General features: G+C 41.0%; 2 protein-coding genes across 2 annotated transcripts in view; one reads left to right on the top strand and one right to left on the bottom strand.

Annotated features, from left to right (window-relative positions):
* Positions 1-89: 89 nt before the first annotated feature.
* ZCCHC9 (zinc finger, CCHC domain containing 9) lies at positions 90-6,819 on the top strand. Its single transcript, XM_010578065.1, has 5 exons — positions 90-452; positions 1,611-1,761; positions 2,043-2,135; positions 3,248-3,316; positions 5,495-6,819. Exons 1-5 carry the CDS (start codon positions 105-107, stop codon positions 5,608-5,610), a joined length of 777 nt encoding a protein of 258 aa, XP_010576367.1. The 5' UTR covers positions 90-104; the 3' UTR covers positions 5,611-6,819.
* A 3,786-nt stretch (positions 6,820-10,605) lies between these two features.
* Positions 10,606-18,069, bottom strand: part of ACOT12 (acyl-CoA thioesterase 12) — a 29,224-nt gene continuing 21,760 nt past the window's right edge. The window contains exons 11-14 of the mRNA XM_010578092.1: positions 14,369-14,502; positions 12,815-12,943; positions 11,576-11,702; positions 10,606-10,740 (exon numbers count right to left, since the gene is read on the bottom strand). Of these exons, the coding sequence (XP_010576394.1) occupies positions 10,606-10,740; positions 11,576-11,702; positions 12,815-12,943; positions 14,369-14,502 (525 nt within the window). The remainder of the gene's footprint in view (positions 10,741-11,575; positions 11,703-12,814; positions 12,944-14,368; positions 14,503-18,069) is intronic.

The following is an 18,069-nucleotide window of genomic DNA, read 5'->3' as shown; positions in this document are numbered from 1 at the left end:
CAGAGGTGCGAACGGCGTCGGGGCGGGTCGCGGCTCGCTGAGGGAGCGGGGCCTGCGTTGCGCGCCTGTGCTCGGGAGGTGCCCCGGCCGCCGCCCGCCCTGCCATGACCCGGTGGGCTCGCCGAACCGGCCCTGCCGGCGAAAAGGCGCTGGATGCGACGCCCTGGGAGGAGATGGTGAGCGGCCCCGGGGGGCGGGAGGGCCGCCCGGGCCCGCTCTCCCCGAGGACGGAGCCGGGGAAGGGGAAGAGGAGGAAGAACAGGAGGAAAAAGGAGTATCCGAACGAAGACGTGAACGGGTTTGCGGCGTACCTGAAGCGGAGCTCGCGGGGCGGCCGGGCGGCCGAGGCGGCCGGCGCCGAGCTGCAGAAGCAGGTAGCGGTGGCCTTGAAGAAGGACAAGCGGCGGGAGGGGAGGAGGCTGAAGAGGCAAGAAATGAAGAAGAATGCCATGGTGAGTTTCGCCTCGAGTCGCGGGTGTTGGCCTCTCCGTGGCAGCTTGTTAGAAACGTGGGAAGAGCTCCGCGCGGAAAACGCGGGTTCCTCGTTCTCTGCCGGTGCTGCCGAGGTGGTTCGGCGAGGAGGCCGAGCGCCTGACCCGCTAGAAGCGTAGCGTGTGCGAAGTGACGCTGCGAGTTGATAAAGTGGACTTGAGTACCTCAACTTTGACACAAACGATGAATTTCAGCTAAAATCTTAGCCTTTAGCGTGGCTCTTCCGGTTCAGCACTGGTCTTGCTTCCCTTTGATGAACTCCCAGCCCTTCTTGTCTCCTGCTGAAACTATTTCAGTGCATTTCTAGGTGTAATTCATCAGTACAATGTTCCTGCTGTTTTGGGCCTCTTTCTGCAGCATCTTCTGCTTGAGAATTGGAGTGTGATCTCCAGCAGGCTCCAAGACTGTCTAAAAGCAGTTATCTCAGCACAAACTTAGGCATTCACCATGAACTTACGCTGAATGTAATCTGGGAACATAGCAAAGAGAGTTACTGCTGATTAATCTGAGAGAGATTCTTCATGAGTAAATTACAGGACTAGAGCAACATTGCCTGTATTTACCTAAGCACTTACTGCAGTAGTACTTAAAGAGCTTGGGGAACTGTGCTGTAATCAAAATCAAGTATCATCATTCATCCAGGGCACTCAGTTGTCAATGACAGAATACTCCGTGCGGTCCGTTGTTGGTAAAAGGAGAAAAGTACCCATAATAATACGGTTGAATGGCATAGACCACTGACAGTTATTTTGTGACAGGCTACAATGTCTCTTCTGTCTAGCTCTTTTGCCCTGAGGAGAAAATCCCTTGATATGTTTGCCTTCTAAAAAGCCAGAAGGCCTTATTAGACTGGGATTTTCAGGTCTTCGAGTGCCATTCACAGATGCTTGTCTTTTTATGTTAGAGTAACCTCAAATCTCAACACTAGAGATACGTATCTGATAGTACCCTCCAGGTTTCAGCCAAGAGAAATAGTGGTCTAGTAAAAGTCTACTGGCTATAGGTGATAATCAGATAGTAGGAGTAAGTGAACTCTTTGGTAACATCACCTGTAAGTGCTGTTTTTTCCATGTGAACTGTCTTTGAAAATGCATATAACTTAATTTTTATTTTCAAAGGTGTGTTTTCACTGTAGAGAACCTGGCCACGGTGTTGCTGACTGTCCTGCCGTACTGGAAAGTCAAGATATGGGTACAGGAATCTGCTACCGGTGCGGATCCACAGAACATGACATCAGCAAATGCAAAGCAAAAATAGATCCAGCAGTTGGTATGTCTCAGAAATTTGTATTTTTCGAGGTGCTTTGGTCTATGAGTTTTCTGACTACTGAAATACAAGATTTGTGTCTTAGTAATTTAACTGTTCTGAGGAGGTAGGTTGATGTGTTTAAAGGAATGTAATATTTTAACAATGAACCTAACAGTGTAAGAGACAGTATAGTGATTACAGTATAATAGTATAGTAAAATATTGTCATTATAGTGTATTCTCAGTTGTCTGTGACTTTACAAAGTTTTTAACGTGGATCATAAACTGTGTGGGATTTTGCAGGGGCATTTCCATATGCAAAATGTTTCATCTGTGGTGAGATGGGGCATCTGTCAAGGTCATGTCCAGATAATCCCAAGGGATTGTATGCTGAAGGTGAGTGTACTAAAACCAAAACACATTTTTCATACTTACCTGATAGAGAACAGAGTAACAGTGCAAGCGAATAAACATCTGGCTGAAAGGAATGTCTGAACGTCTTTTACTCTTGGTAAAAGCAGACTAATTCTGGGGAATTCAGTGTTAATATTGATTACCTAGGGATTTCTGTTTTAATTGTAAACTCAGTGTTAAACAACGAGATGAGATGCAAAGTATGAGAACTTGCTTGTGCTTGCAGTATCAAGAGGCATACAAAGAAACAAAATCATAATAGGCTGCTTGTATGTAGTCAGTGTGTGTTTAAATGTACATGTACCAAAGTATGTGGTAAAAACATACTCTCATGCTGTTAACTTAAGACTTGGGGAGGTGTTCCCACAAAACAAGGGCTTTCACTGGAAAGAGGACATTTTCAGTTTAAGTGACTTCAACGAGAAATGTGATCTAAGTTTGAAGATTTCACTCAGATTCTGCTCTGCCTGATACCTCTGTTGGCACTAACAAGTAGCATTCTGTCTCCCAGTACAAACTTAAGGTCTGGCCAACTCAAAAGGATGATCTTACAGCACAGTTAAAGTGGAAGAAAAATCACTTTCCTTTCAATGTTTGGATGATGAGTAGAATTTATAGTTCACATCTCAGTACCTGCGGTTGGATTGCCTGCCTCTCAAGAGTGCCTATTAATTTCAGAAATTCCTTTGCGTATGAATTTCAGCAGAATTCAGCTTGTTTCTCAAAAAGAGAGCTTCCAACCAATCAGAAATATTCGGCATGTGGTGACGGGAATTTGTGGTATATGATGCCTTACAGAGCAATGTGATTACCAACAGCTCTGTCTGTCCATCAGAGACAGAGGAAGATGTCTTTGCAGGCTTCCAAAGCTGGCTGCGTATCTGCTCCACGATGTTAAATGACTGTGCCAAGGAGTGCAGACCCGTCCATAGGGACATTTCCTTATCTTATTTACAGGTTCTCACTACAGATAAGTAGAACGAGATTTTTCAATACACATATAAGAGCAAAACAGTGTAGGAGGGTTGTCTGTGTTTGGGGTTTTGGTTTGTTTTATTTTTCCCCAGATGAGTAAGTGCTTTCTCTCTTAACAGGTGGCGGCTGCAGGCTTTGTGGCTCTGTGGAGCACTTCAGAAAAGACTGTCCAGAAAAACAAAATGCAGGTGAGATGCAGGGGAGTGTACAGAGTGGAGTTTGAGTGCACAGTTGAGTAGTCTTTATTTACTGCTTCGCCTGACTTTGGTCAGGAAAAAAGGGGTTGAGAAGAGAACGTGCAAACAGCAAAGGTGACCTTCCTTTGGGAATGAGTGCTTATATTGAGGGGTATGTGGAGGAGGCATTAAGTTGCAATGCAAAACTTGAACTTTCCATTAAAAAAAGCTGGCTTGTGGGTTTCTGAAGATTACATGAGCTAATGTGTATTTGTTAGCTACTATTTATACTGCTGTTCACAACTTACCAGCTGTAGAACAAAACTGGTTTCTTCTTTTTGATTCCTGTGTGAAGTGGTGGAACTGAATATAGTGTCAGTTGCAGGGTGGTGGTACTGGCAGCTTGTAAAAGCTGCATGTGCAGGCAAGTGTTCAAGTTATTCAAGACAGGAGAGGAAGAGGAGACAGGAGATCTGTCCAGCTTCATTCACCGGCTAATAAGCTGCTTGCTTACATGTTCTTCAGTTATCTGTGAGGGTGGAAAAATTACATGATATACAAAAAAAGCTGTGCTAAGGAAGGCAAAAGCATCAAACAAAGTACGAAGAATTATTCTGATGCTGAAGTGGTGATGCATTTGTGCATTTTTCTGCTTCGTTTGTATGGGTTACAGAACTTTTGGGTTAGTAATATGCCACTTCTGTGGAACTTATGTAAGAAATATTAACGCAGGCAGTACAGGCCTAAACTTTAGCCTTTTTCTGTATCTGATCTTACATATATGATATTGTTGCATCCAAGACCACATATAACATTCTAGATGTATGCTGCTTTGCTAGTTTAGACCAAGTGAGATTGAGTCTTAACTGGTATGACAGAAGTTTCCGATACTAAAAGACTTCAAAATTTCCCCAAACTCATCAGCCATAGCAAATTTTTGGGCAGTGCTCACTCAGATGACTGCCGAGTTGAAAGCCTGTAACGTTAACGTAGCCCGTGTTGGATTTCTGCACACCGTATCTATGGTAAACTGCCTTTGTGTGGTTAACAGTTTTTGTAAATCAAAAACCTGTACAGATGCAGTAGGAGAAAAGAAACATTTGTAGGGAACGGCGTTGCTCAAACTGGGCCAGCTGTTACCAGGAAATGGCAGTCTTCAGTTGTTAGTGCAGTCCAATGCAAGTGTTTTTGCTCTCTGGCAGTAGGGCTCTAAATTACATGTGAAGCAGAACTGGAATTTTTTTCTACCTTTTTTTGGGAAGTTCTGTGTCCATAATGAAGACTGACAACTGCTGTTTAATTTCCCAAGGGACATCTTAGTCTTTACACTGATGTTTCAAAACTAGTATTGCTGGTTAAAAATAGTTGAATTAATTGGAACTGTGACACCATTGGTAAGAATTGTAGTATTCTTTGAAATCAGTCTGCATCATGCAAAGTACTATTAGACCACAGTAAGGTAGCTATGGCTGGCAAAGAAGTTTAGGCACTACAGCTTATAATTTCGTCAGGGGGAGTTATTTGGCCTGCTTTACTGTACAGAAGTTAATCCAAGTAAACATTGATTTAACTGTGTGATAGTCTTGGTATGGTTTGATTTGTTGCTCTCAAAATTAGATTGTCATTCAGAAAAGAAATACAGTTGGTTCACAGTGTTTTCTCTAGGAAGGGGGTGTGAATTGGCCTAAATAGCATTTAACAGCAAAGGGACGATGTTGATTATATGCAGGCATGCGAGTTGAGAAATGTAGATTTTGCTCTGTTGTGCCTCCTCAGGCTTAGTTTTTTCATCGGTATAATAGAGAAGGTCTTTCCTTTATATCCAGAGATGCTTGACATACTCTGTAATCTTCATCATAAGAGTTATTTGGACTTAAGTGAGAGCTAATATATCATCTGCATACTCCTTGAATATTTCTTTGGACAGTCAAATAGGAAAAAACATGTACTAATGACTTCTGAACCCTGACAATCTGCATGGGGGAAGAAAGGGGGTTTACTAAACACAATTTGGAAAAAAAAAAAAAATTAAAGTTGTGTAAGGAGAGGGGGCTTCAGAGCTAGAACTAAACAGAAAGGTCTTTGGTGAATTAATGACAGGCCCTTGTGGGCCAAATCTTCCTCAAATGCAAAGTTTGATATAATGGTAATGCTTAGCCTTTCCATAATCTCTTGTCTCTTGCTCTGCAGATCAGGTTACTGTTGGGCGATGGGCCATTGGAATGAGCGCAGATTATGAAGAAATTACAGAAATGCCGAAGCTGCAAAAAACAGAAGTGAAAGTACCCAAAGTTGTTACTTTTTGAAGGCTTCTTGGCTCTAAACCACAGTTAGCCTGCACTGCTTCACTCTGTAGTAGTGACTACGGAGTGGATTGCCTGGTTCCAGAAAATCAAGGAGACTGCTGCTGCTAAATATTTTCTTTTTTTTTCATTCCCCCTCATTTTTCCAGTTTGCCTCCCAAACTCACCGGGCTTACTGAAAAGTTGGGAACACCAGAAACACAGCAAGTGTATCTCTTATTTTTATGTATCTCTGCAATGTATCTCTCAGCATTCCCTCTTCTGAAGAGGGAAACTGGCTTCTTCTCATAACAGGGATCTGGTTGCAGTAACCAAACAGGGTATGTGCATTTTATCATGGGGGTTTATGACCACTGGATTTCAGTGGTCAGTATTGTTATCTTAAAAGTGCTGCTTGTACTTATCAGAGATGAACACGATCATGCTGATATTACTAAGAGTATTTCTCTATTTCTATGAAAGGGATTGTGGGTATTTTCTAAAGAGTCTTTTTGGGTTCTGGTTTGGTTTTGCCTTCTCCTTTTAGAAATAATTGTTTTCTTGCTCTGTATGTGCCAGCTTGAGCAGTCCTGTGGCCGAGTAATCAGGTAAACTCTGCAGCCTGTAGAGCTGGGGGATGCAATTCCCACAGCTCATGGTAGGTCAGGTAAAATATGTACATGCATTAATGTGATTGTTTATGCATGTTGGATTGAGTATTTGTTCACTAACAGAATACTCCTGAAAAGAGTTGGAGAGCAAGTGAGCAGCTTGCGTAGTTTCTTTACTTTTTTCAAGGAAAGTGCTCAAAAATCTTCAGTGTTTGTATCCCTTGGTGAGTTGTGAATAAACTGTGCTTTGTATTACACATGCCTGCTTACTGGCAGGTTTATTTATTTTTAATGTAGACTGCAGCCTGAAAACTGCAGCCATAGAAAAACTGATATGTATTAAAAAAAGTTAGAAAACCTACTCAAAATGGAGCTCCTGCAACAGCTCTCCCAATACTGTAGTAATTCAGCTTATGCAGCCAATGGTGGTAGGCTTTCACTTGTGTCTGATCATCTTGCCTAAGATGAACAAGGAAGCGCGATGTTACTGGAGGAGTGCACCTCAAGCTCATCTCACACACGGTGCTTTGTTCTGAACCGTCGTCTTGACACGGTTCTGGGCCGTGTGGGCAGGTGCTGTGCAGGGTGTCTGTGCAGCGCTCCGCTGTGCTGTGTAGATGTGAGCCTGTGTCCCTGCACCATTGGGCTTCTCAGTCCTCTACTGCAGCTGTGGTTGCCATCAGACAAATACGGTACTTCAGTGTCCCAGAAGTCTTAAATGTGCCTTCTAAAAACTTAGCATGCTTTATACAGTAATAAGCAGCAGTCCTTAAGGGAAAGCTGCACAGTGGTAAAGCTACTGCTTCTGAAGAATTAGTTTACCCTTCCAGTAAAAGTGTCCTAATGGTCCATATGTCGCCTTGGTGAGAACACAGAAGGAACACCAGAGAGCAAACTTGAGCTCAGAACTGGGTTTTGAGGTGCTTAGGACCAGCCACGGAAACCATAGCCTTGGAATGTACTTTTCTTACAGCAAAAAACCAAATACAGGAATTTAACTGTGTGGATATATTTTATATTTGTATATGTTAATTCTCTTTAATAAAACACTGCTAAAGAACAGAGTAGTTAGAGCTCTTATTTTAGGTTTCCTTGTTCTACTCTGGATACAAAGGCACATTAGGTTGACTACGATAGGGCATGTATATTCCATTTAAAATAATGTGAGCACACATTTAAATGGGGAAGAGGAGTGGATGTGGATGAAATCAAGGATTAACTACAGAGTTTTAATTAACAATTGGATTAAAGCTCAAAGCAGTATCACTTTAATGTGGACATTTTGCAACAGACATTTATCCTAGCTTAGAACGTGTTTCCGTTTCTGTTACATGAATAAGTATATTGTTTAGAAAGCATCGTTTTAGATCGTTTCCTGTCTTTAAAAATTGTAATATTCCTCCTCCTGAGGAAATGGCTGCTGTGGATCTCAGGCTCTGAGTAAGACGTGGTCACCCAGCTGTGCTACTGCAATCTTGAGGCAGAAGCATCCCTTTGACAGACTGCTAAGTTAAATGGTGTACAACATGTAAGTTGGAGGAAGAGAAAATTCACTGTTCCCTTCCCACAGCTGATCATGTCACTTCTGCTTGGCACAAGGGACTGCTAAAACAAGGATGACTGAGAAGGCAGTTGTGGCAAAAGAAATCCCACAAGAAGTGGTGGACTAACCTTTGTTCTCAAAATGATGGAGCACAAAGCAGGGTATGCTAGTATCCAGCTTGCCCACCTTCTGAGCCCAGCCTTCTCTTCAGCACAGTGATGCAGTCCTCCTTGTAGTGTTCCTCTGGAGGTCAGTGCGCCTAACAACCATCCCTGGATCACTTGAGTTTCATACCTGTTGCTTTGATCCATGTTGCACTATAAAAATAGTTCTTGGGTTGCTACACCCGACTACTGCTCTTGTCCTCTGAGAAGAAATAATGGACTTCTTCAGACTTAGAAAATTGCAGGGTATGGTCTCTGTGAGAATTTCAGTATACAGGCAGCAGCTGTTTTCAGGTAATCATACATGAGCTGGAAGCATGTACCTCTCCCTCTTGTCCTCTGCTTCAGTGACTCCTGAGGAAAACGAGGCACTGAAATACTTGCACTACATTCTAAAACAGCTGCACAGGTTAGCATCTTCAGTAACTGTTGGACAAAACTACTTGTTAAATGCACCCACTAATCTCTTCTTGGATGATTTCACAAAGGTATGTGTAGTTGAAGAAGGTGATTTGAAAAGCAGCTGTAAAAGGTACTTCATGTAAAGATGCATCGTGCCCACAAATAAATTTTAAAGTTAGGCAAATAATTAGACTTTAAGCAAAGTTTGCGTGCCAGAAACCTGAATCTCCTTGTCTTAGAAATTGCACAGAGGTTGGTAAAATACAGTCCTCGGTCTATGTCAAAAAGACTCTCTCCCCCTATACCCCCAACAGTGTGTGGTGGCTGCATCCAGAATGTGGCCTGGCTTTGCAGTGCTTTGCGCTACAATGGCCAAGGTCTTAGTGTTGGGGGCAGAAGGCAGAACCTCTCGTGTAGGCATGAGCTTGGCAGAATGCTAATATTTCAAAAATGCCAAAGCATGCTCTCCAGTTAGCCCTTGCAGTAGCCCCACAGCTGAGCTCAGTGTGTCTGTGCTCTAAAGTCAGGTTATAAACGGTGCTGTACAGGAAGCCTCCCAAATAGCTGGTAAGAAATGCTTGGTGCGGGCAGCATTTGGTCTCTTTCTCCTTGATGTGTCACGCATGTATTCAGAGCTGAACATTAGGTGTCTCTGTTCACTAAAAATCGGGACCACAGAGACATACCTGCCCACTCAAGAGCTTGTCTGCCATCATCTGCACACAGCAAGTGTGGGCAGGAATCGGAGAGCTGAGCTCCTGGCCCATGGAGGGGACCCAGACCCTTCCGTTGCCTGCTGAGCCAGGAGGAGACAAGCAGGGCCTCAGCAGTTTTCACACACTGGAGGGGGCTGCCCTGAAACCGCCGTCCTCACTCCCTAGACTGAGGTATTGCGCCTTCACATGATCAAAATGATGATCCAAAATCACGATCTGGATCTAGTCTCTCCTCCAGAGGCACAGACCAGGACCTGCTTTACTTTTTTCATTACTAGGGCAAAGGTATGCCTGTGTTGTACGGCATACAGTGGCCGCCTTTGCTAGACATAGAAGACAGCAGCCGATTTCACTAATGTTTTGGTTCAAGGCTGTACCCAAGCCGAACTAGGTTTGTTGAGAGGGCAGGTGATTCGCAGTGCTAGTATACCCAGAGAGCTTCCAGGGCTCCAGCTGGTGTCTCTTCTGCTGTGCTTGGTAGAGATGCCATATGCAAAATGTGCAGGCATGCTGTAACCTATAAATCACTGATGAAAGCTTTGATCTGGTTATAGGTTAAATTGAAGATGTGTTTAAGTGAGAACTGGACCAGACCCCTAGAGCTCTCGCTCTACCAATTACGAGACTGCAGTAAGATAAAATGGCACTGCTACAGTTCAGATGCTTCGATCCTGTTAACACCCCTGCATTCATGTTACAATCTAACTGCTGATGATCATACTTGTTTTTCTGAACAAGGCTCTTTTGAGCAAACATAAGAGCAGAAAACAAAGTAGACACACCACAATAAAACCTCTGAAACCATTCTCCCTTTTCATCTGTGAGGGAGTGGATCCAAGAGTCTTACTGTTCTGCATTTATTCAATGCTAGCAGAACAGTCTTGCATAGAACTCGCCAGCAGGAGTTCATGGCACTTCTGTAAGAGGCCAACAGTCCCCACCACCACTACAAAGCAGTCTTTCTGGAACAACATCTGAAGCCATTCCAGGGATACCGTAATAAAATTTACAATGGATTTGTAACATCAGAAACAATAATTTATAGGAAGTCACAGATAAACTACAAGTATTAACAGGTAAAATACAAACATTAACAAACACTAACTTACATGGGGTGTAATCAATTTATAATGGGTGCGCATACCCGCACAACCTTGTCAGAGCACTGGATAAACTACTTAGTAGCACCACTTCTCTGCAAATTACACAGGGTGGTATTTAGTGATTTAAAACTGACTGGATGCCATTACGTTCAATGTAACATTAAAATAGTGAAATAGTCTCATGAGCTACAGTTTTACTGGGCCAAGTTCTGCCCCCATTTATACAAAATTCAGTAATGCAATCAAGAGCAGAATCTGTCCCTTCATCTTTTTAAAATTAGAAATTGAATTTAGAGCCTAAGGCCTAATCTAAATTTGATAGAAAATGCTTGTACTAGATATTCTCAAGCTCAAGCCCAATATTGGCTACATGATCCAAAGTAACTAACCTGTAGAAAAATGATCAACAACACATGCAGGAATTTAAACCAGTACTGCTTGATAACCTTTAGAGGTCTCTTCAGAAATCCATTTTTAACTTCAGTACTTGCTGCCTTTCAGCTCCAAGAACTTTATACATTCCAAAGCAGTGTCTTCAATGGATTTTGATGAGCCAGTAAGATTTGCAGCTAAGTAAGGCATAACACCTGATGTCACTTGATTGAAGTAACACACCTGTTTAAACAAAAACAAATGAAACAAAAAAGCTTACAGATTGCAATAGTTAGCTGTTTTTTGCAGAGCCTAGATGAGTATCAAAGTTTTCATGGATGCAAATAGAAACACATAGTGTTTGTGAAACTGAAGGCAATAATTAGCAAAAAGAGCATGCCTTTTTTACAGTACTTTAGTGATCTCAGTGTCCTCACTACTGCCAGGTCCTCAAGCAGCTGTAGGTAAATGTACACAGCAGTGCAGCAAGAAACATCACGTGTAACCTGTTAAATATATGTGCTTTATGAACAAAGCTGTTGCCTGAAAAAAGAATCCCAGCCACCAAGAGTTGCTGAATGTTTTCAGAACTGTATTTTCTTAATTATATCCTTCCCATGGAAAAGAACAAAAGAGGAACATTGTCATTGGTCCAGAGATGGGATTCAGATTGCATAATTTCTGACATATGAAAGTTAAAGTTAAGCTTTTAATCTGAACTAATTCCTTGGACTTCCTCTGTAGTCAGTGAAGAGAGATGGACACCACCAGAGACCAGTTTAATGCACACCTTCTAGAAGTGTATTTCAGAATTGAATGAATGACTCTCTGGAGGTGCCTGGCCATCTCCAGTGCTTAGTTTAGATTTCATTCCTAACATTCAGATTGGTCAAACTTGGGCAAGACAGATTCCACTTTGTGGAGTAAAGAATGTCTTAATCACCACACTGAACTCTGGGGAAACTGACTTTTTTGTTGTATTGCTGTTACTGTTCTAGAGTGTCAGCTCAAATGAGATTACAGGCACATGTAATACTACAGGAAAGGAGACACAGCTGAGGTCTGCAGAACTACTCACCGTACAGGAGCTGTTGCTGTCACCATAGATCTGGAATCCGGCACAAAGGATTTCACTTCTGCAGTATTCTGAAGAAGGTGGCATAGACATGAGGGTAACTGACTTTACAGCTACTATGTAGGGTTCACTGCAGGGCAAGGGGAAGAATCAAACATTTCTTCAACAAGATGTTAAAAAAGATACATGTAAATGACTACAGAGTATACACAGCAATACCAAAGATGTCATTTTCATATGAAGGCAAAAAAGCCCCTGTATGTTTAAAGATACATGTTAAAAGATTCAGCTCTCTTGAGTCTCATTAAGGCTTTGTCGCAGACTCCACTCAAGAAGACTTCTGTGGAAGGCCACAGAACAATCACCCACATACATGACCTCCTTTTTTTAATTTATCCTGCTCTCCATGACCCATGTTTACAGAAATAGGGTCCAGGAGCAACCCTTACTAAGAGGTTTTACAGTGTGCCCCAGCAAAGGTAGACATGATTCAATTCCCAGATGTGGGGAGAAAAAAGCAAGCACAGTACAGAATACTGCCTTTTAGAAGCAATGTTCTGTTAACAAGAAGAATTACCAAATATAAGAAAAGAAATTGAGAATAAAGAATGATAAGATATGCCAAATGGTCCCATTTATCCATGTTTCATTATGCAAGAACAAAAGGAAATCTAATTAAAAAAAATCAATGTATGTTAAACTGATCAAGGGACTTTTTAAACCAAATTCAGCAGCAAAATTTACCAACAGAATAAATCTGTCACACTGAGGTTTCAAGAAAGGCCAAGCACTCCCTTCAATAAGACTATCTCCAGATTTACATTAAATGGGATTACAAAAAGGCACTTAAAGCCAACAAACAGACAACTCCCAGTTATGCGCCTCAGCATATTGACAGGCCCTCTGGGACATATTTTTTTCCAAATTGCCTGTTTGGAACTCTGGCCTATATTCCCTCACGACAGATCACTCCTGAAGAGTCACTATCAAAGAAGCAATACTGGACTACGCTACAAATTCTTCATGCTCTGAATTTACTTAATTGCACCTTCACATTGCAAAACAAATCTGGTTGTGCAAACTCAGGCATCAACACCTGTATTTTAAATCGGGTACTAATCTAATTTCTTAAAAAATAGAATATCATCTCTGTCACGCAATGACATGCCCAGATAAAAGTCAACAGTAATCAAAACTGCAGCTCCAAAGTGGTCACAGTTAAACTTGAAATTGCATACTCACCTTGGCTTACAGGGTTGCCTTTGAGACACAAGAATCACAAAGTCTCTGGGTTTATGGTCAGTCATGGGTGGAGACGTAACATAATATATTTTCTCATCTTCATTCACAGCCTGTAGGACCTCACAAGTTCTGCAAATACATTTAACACACATATGCAGACCCTGATGTATGCAACAGCAACTTCTATGAAAAACACAGTACAAACATATATTCCATCCTAACATTAAGCCTACAATTTTCATGTTCAGGCAGCAAGGAAGAGAGAGGAACACAGAGTGAAAAATCAAGGTTTTCTGCAACACCTCTCTGTCCCATAAAATTTTTAAAAAGTCCTGCAAGGTGCTGGAGCAATGTCTTAAAAGCATATCTTTTGCATACTGTCGATTCCTGTTTGGAATGACATTAGCTTGCAAGCTGTAATACTTGCTGAATGACCAAACATTGTCCATCCAACACACCACAGGAAAGACACTCAGGAAGCATTTGTAAAATTTTATTCAAAGTTGTGTTCTACTCTGTTCAGATGGGACCACCTGGATAGGACACACTCTTTAACTGTCTTGGAAGTACTGATCACTATCTCTGAGTTTTCACTACAAAAAAAAGTCAGAATTTTTCTATACACTAGCAGTAATTGATTTATTTAATTTAAGTTTCTACTGCCTTAGCAATAAGCACTGCTAAGCCGGTATTCCATTTTGACCAGTCCATCAGGCTTCATGGTAGTCATAAGAAAGCTGAGATTTTGGGCTGTAGAAATAGAAAATCAACATAGTATTTCTTCAGATTTCATTTGTTACAAGCCATAAATTCAGCAGAGAGTGTAAATTTTCAAATATCCCTAAGCTTTCCCTTTCACCCTCTGATAAAAATCTTTCAGGATAGAATGACTAATTGAAAAAAGCTTCTCCTTTAAGAGAATATTCACCAAATCAAATTAGTATATCAACTCAATTGTCTCTAATCATTATTCTATGCAAGGTAAATAAAAAAACCCTCAAACACCTTTTACAGCAATTCTGAAACCCATTCCAATTCAGATACACTCTATAAGAGGTTATTTTTCTTAAAATATGCATTTTGAAGAATGCCATTTCCTGATTTCTCACTTTGACTGTATGATGAAGCTGAGCATCAGTGTCCTAAAAAACAGAGACATGAAGGAGGCCACAGCTTTGCCTTACTTCTTACAGAGAGCATGCACAATATACCCACCTCAGCTTATATGCCACTTACTGAAGTTAAACCTTTTAACATACACACGTCTAGGCATGGAATTGTGTTCATTTTAGAAAAGGGTAACCTCTGTCCCAGCTCTCTCTTCTGACAGTCAAGGGCAACTGTATTTTAAAATCAGACTAAGGAGAAATTAAATTTTATTTTTAAGGTAAAATACTCAATCCATACTTTGACTAATGAATCTTTAATGTCAACTTCTTACAGCAATTTCTTCTTAATTAGGTGGAAAAGTGTCAACATCTCAAAAAATATTTGTATGAGAAAAGGTTAGTTGTCAGTGGATTCAAACAGTCTTAACAAAAGGTAAGTTCTTACAAGAAATGTTTGTCCCATTGTTGGCGGAATGTGAAGTCAGACAAAAGGAAGAAAGCTAGGTGTGATGGTATCTGCACTTGCATTTCAACTTTGAGTGACAACACATCACCCTCCTCATGAGTCCATATTTTTATCTGAAAAAAGTGAACAACATATTAAAAACAAAGAATGATTATTATAAATATTTTAACACTTATAAATGTTACACGTTTAGGACTTAAGCAGATTTTCTCAGGAGTACCTATGAAACTATATCTGACAGATGAAAGGCAGATAAGTATTCAAGATTAGTTTTACATTAAAATCCAGCACAATGTAAAATAAAGTACACTGATAGCATAGCGACATCACACAGTTTTAATTACATCTGGTTAGGGATAGCTGAATTAGCTTGCAAGTGGAACTGAATGAGCTAGAGGCCACTATGACCTCTTTCTCACACTATGCATACATAGTCTCTAAATACTCTTCACTCTACAGGTGCCTTGGAAAAAACCTGAGTTATTTTACTGTATTTTCTTCTGTCAGGACCACGTCGATGTCATCACTTTCATAAACAACAGCAGATCCACTTAGGAATGAAGGTAAAAGCCTCTTCTCAGCCTTTCTATAGAAAGTCTTCTCCTACAGGGCTCAGTTCACTAACTCCAAAAGGTAATGGGGCAACCTGAGGACCTCAAGCAGTTCTTTTTGTGAATTTGGCATAGTAATTGTTGACAGGAGACTGGACTTTTTAGACCTGGGCATGTTGGTACCAGTCCAGAATTCTGCCATTTTCATTACCTGGCCCTTGAGCCAGGTCGAGTTACAGAAATACAGCATAAATATGGGAGAGCAAGGAAAGGTAACATACAATTTATTAGGAAGGAAAGGAAGAAACTTTATTAAGGTAGGTTTAGGTAAAGTATCTAAAGGTGATGGTTACCTAAATCTTTCCAGAAATTTGAAACTACAGAGTAGAATCCATTGGATGTGGCACTGGTGAGCAGAAGCAAGCTGGAGTGAGGCCACACTAGATGAGACAAGCATCCCTGCAGTATGTGTGAGACTTCATCAAAATAAGACAAACCAAGCAACTGCCCTCCCTGCCATCTGGATTTTGGAATATATCCAGCAATCCTGCAAATTGCAGCTTTGGGGAGCTTATCTGGAGACATCCAAAGGAGACCAGATTTTTACAAAAGCACTTTCCAAGCTTTAAGAGGGATCCTTGATCCACCTCTCCAATCTATGCAGTCCAGTAGCTTGTCTTTTATTAGTAATTAGTAAAGTTCAACTACTTCAGCTCCCTTCCTCCATGCAAATCAGTCACACATTGGCCCATACCCCCTTCCCCTAAAATGACTCAACATTTGTTTTTCCAAAATATCTTTTTTTTCCTCCTCTATTCTTTACCGTGAAGCAAAGCACCTGGAGTTAATGATATATTGAAAAACTATTTCAAAACATAGTTTTGACTCTCTTGTCCCACATTTGCAGTATATTGTCTTGATTATTTTGGGTCTATTTCTAGCCATAGGCCTAAATTCTAACATAGAGAATTCAAAACTAATAACCTGCACGTAACAATGTATATACAATGCTTGCAAAAGAAGGGCTTGCATGTTCCATAAACCCTGTATAATGGAAGAAGATGGGTAGAAGAGAGTGCTTAGAATTAGTGGACTTTATTCCCAAATTTTAATCTGATGTGCTAAATTGCTTCTCAAATCCTAGAAAGGTTTAACAGATTTTCATTTCTAAGTGATACAAAATTCATAAGCTTCATCATCTCTGTTGTTTTTTTCCTATATCAATAATTAACAATATTTTAGTTAACGAAGCATTTGTGCAACAACACAGATTTTGTATGGTTTTGTATTTTCATGTTTTGAAATAGGAAAAAAACCCCAACATAATCCAGCAAGCATCTTGCTGAAGTAAAGTTTGGCATAAAACAAAAGGCCTAAGAGCTTTAGAAACCAGCTACAGGATGCATGGATCAATATTGTTCTAAGGCATAGAAAAGAAATCATGTTGTCTTAGGAGTCTTTGAGACTTGAAAAATCACAAAACAAGGTAGGAGGTGCAGCTGTTAAAACATGTCTCTGCTAAATGAACATTGGCAAGGCTAGATTATTACTATAAGCCTACAAGTCTTGTGGTTCTATGTCAAAGAGCTCACAGTGCCACTTTCTACCTTCAAAAACTGTCAATCAGCTTGGGGTCATTCTAGTTCCAAGGGAAAAGGGAACAAATCCTGTGCATACAGAGAAGCACATGCTGCTTTGCAAAACCTACTTATTAGAATATTTCATCCCAAAATACAGTTCAGTCTAATGTTTTTGACAGTCTCCTTTCTATAGTATGACTGCTTTCAGGCAGAGCACCGATCAGCACTACTACCTGATTCTTATTTGTTCTTTCAGCCTCTCCCCAAGAAACCATTTCATGGACACTGAAGAGATCTGTTTGACTGGAGATGCTGCTATCAGTGTCTATCAGAGAAGGCTAAGTAGTTGTTCTGTGTCTACGCCACTGTATACCCTAAGTACAAGGATCAAGACCTTGTGTATGAGTGCAGAAACATTAAGACCAGTATGATGTGCATGTGCTGGCCTGCAGTGCTTAGAGAAAGATGATGTCATGTTCTGAGCTAGATACAGTTTCTTAAGGGATACTCTCTTGTGCTCACATTTGCAAAACTGACAAAAGTGAGCGTGTAACAGTGACAAGTGAACCAAACTAACATTTGCCAAGACACTAAGTTTCATGAACTGGAGCTGGCAGAAAGCCTTCCTTGGAGCTGCATCTATACCAGCATTTAGGCACTTGAGTGCACATCTAAATTTGACAGGAGGAGCTGTATGGGTAAAGTCCAAGATAGGTTTCATTCTCACTTTCTTTACCAAAGAGCAAATCTGATCCACCTAGTGCATTAATTTAGAGGTAAGCATACAGTCACATATGGTGACAAATGTACCCTCTGCCTACTGCTGACATCCACACTTTGTCAGCAGTCTACTTTGTGCCTGCAAGTAAATACTATATAAGCAAGAAGACTTCCTAATGGAATAAATAGGACACAACAACTGAAGCAGCCTACAATCCTAAGTATGGTTTGCTATCACTGTTCACTGCATACATCCTTCCCTGCCACTTCTTTAAGGAATATCTAATGATTAACAATGCCAGATAATGCAGAAATGTCCAGAACAATGGCTACTCTCCACCCATTGACAGCATCAGTGTGATTTGCGTCCCACATCCTGCCTGAGATTTTGCTGGATTTCAGATACCTACTTCAATTAGGTGAAAGAACAGCTAGAAAAAGCTACTCAAGATTTTCTACCAGATAAGGCCTAAATGGCTTAGAGACAGATCTTACTATCAAGACTATTTTAAGATATCCAAAAAGGGGAAAAAGTTCCAGACTCCAGTAATACTGGAAGGTACCTGGTGGCTTGCTGAGGGAGAGAAATAACATCATGCTGGTTTAAAATGTCATCCAGAAAGTGCATGGGTTTTGTTTCTTTGTATGAAGTAATTTCTTCACAACATTTGGTGCTGGTTCTATTACAGGTTTCAAGCAGGGAGGTGGTTGTTCCCCTGTACTCGGCACTGCTGAGGCCGCACCTCGAGTCCTGTGTTCAGTTTTGGGCCCCTCACTACAGGAAAGACATTGAATTGCTGGAGCGTGTCCAGAGAAGGGCAACGAAGCT

Source organism: Haliaeetus leucocephalus, unplaced genomic scaffold (assembly GCF_000737465.1).
Source record: "Haliaeetus leucocephalus isolate CR32 unplaced genomic scaffold, Haliaeetus_leucocephalus-4.0 Scaffold598, whole genome shotgun sequence".
Classification (NCBI taxonomy): Eukaryota; Metazoa; Chordata; class Aves; order Accipitriformes; family Accipitridae; genus Haliaeetus; species Haliaeetus leucocephalus.
This window is presented reverse-complemented; position numbering and strand designations above follow the sequence as displayed.

Excerpts from the sequence above, each read along its gene's own strand:
- ZCCHC9 (XM_010578065.1), top strand. The coding sequence starts at position 105 with ATGACCCGGTGGGCTCGCCGAACCGGCCCTGCCGGCGAAAAGGCGCTG. Across the intron at positions 2,136-3,247 it reads CAAGGGATTGTATGCTGAAG|GTGGCGGCTGCAGGCTTTGT; the intron begins GTGAGTGTACTA and ends CTCTCTTAACAG. Across the intron at positions 3,317-5,494 it reads TCCAGAAAAACAAAATGCAG|ATCAGGTTACTGTTGGGCGA; the intron begins GTGAGATGCAGG and ends CTTGCTCTGCAG.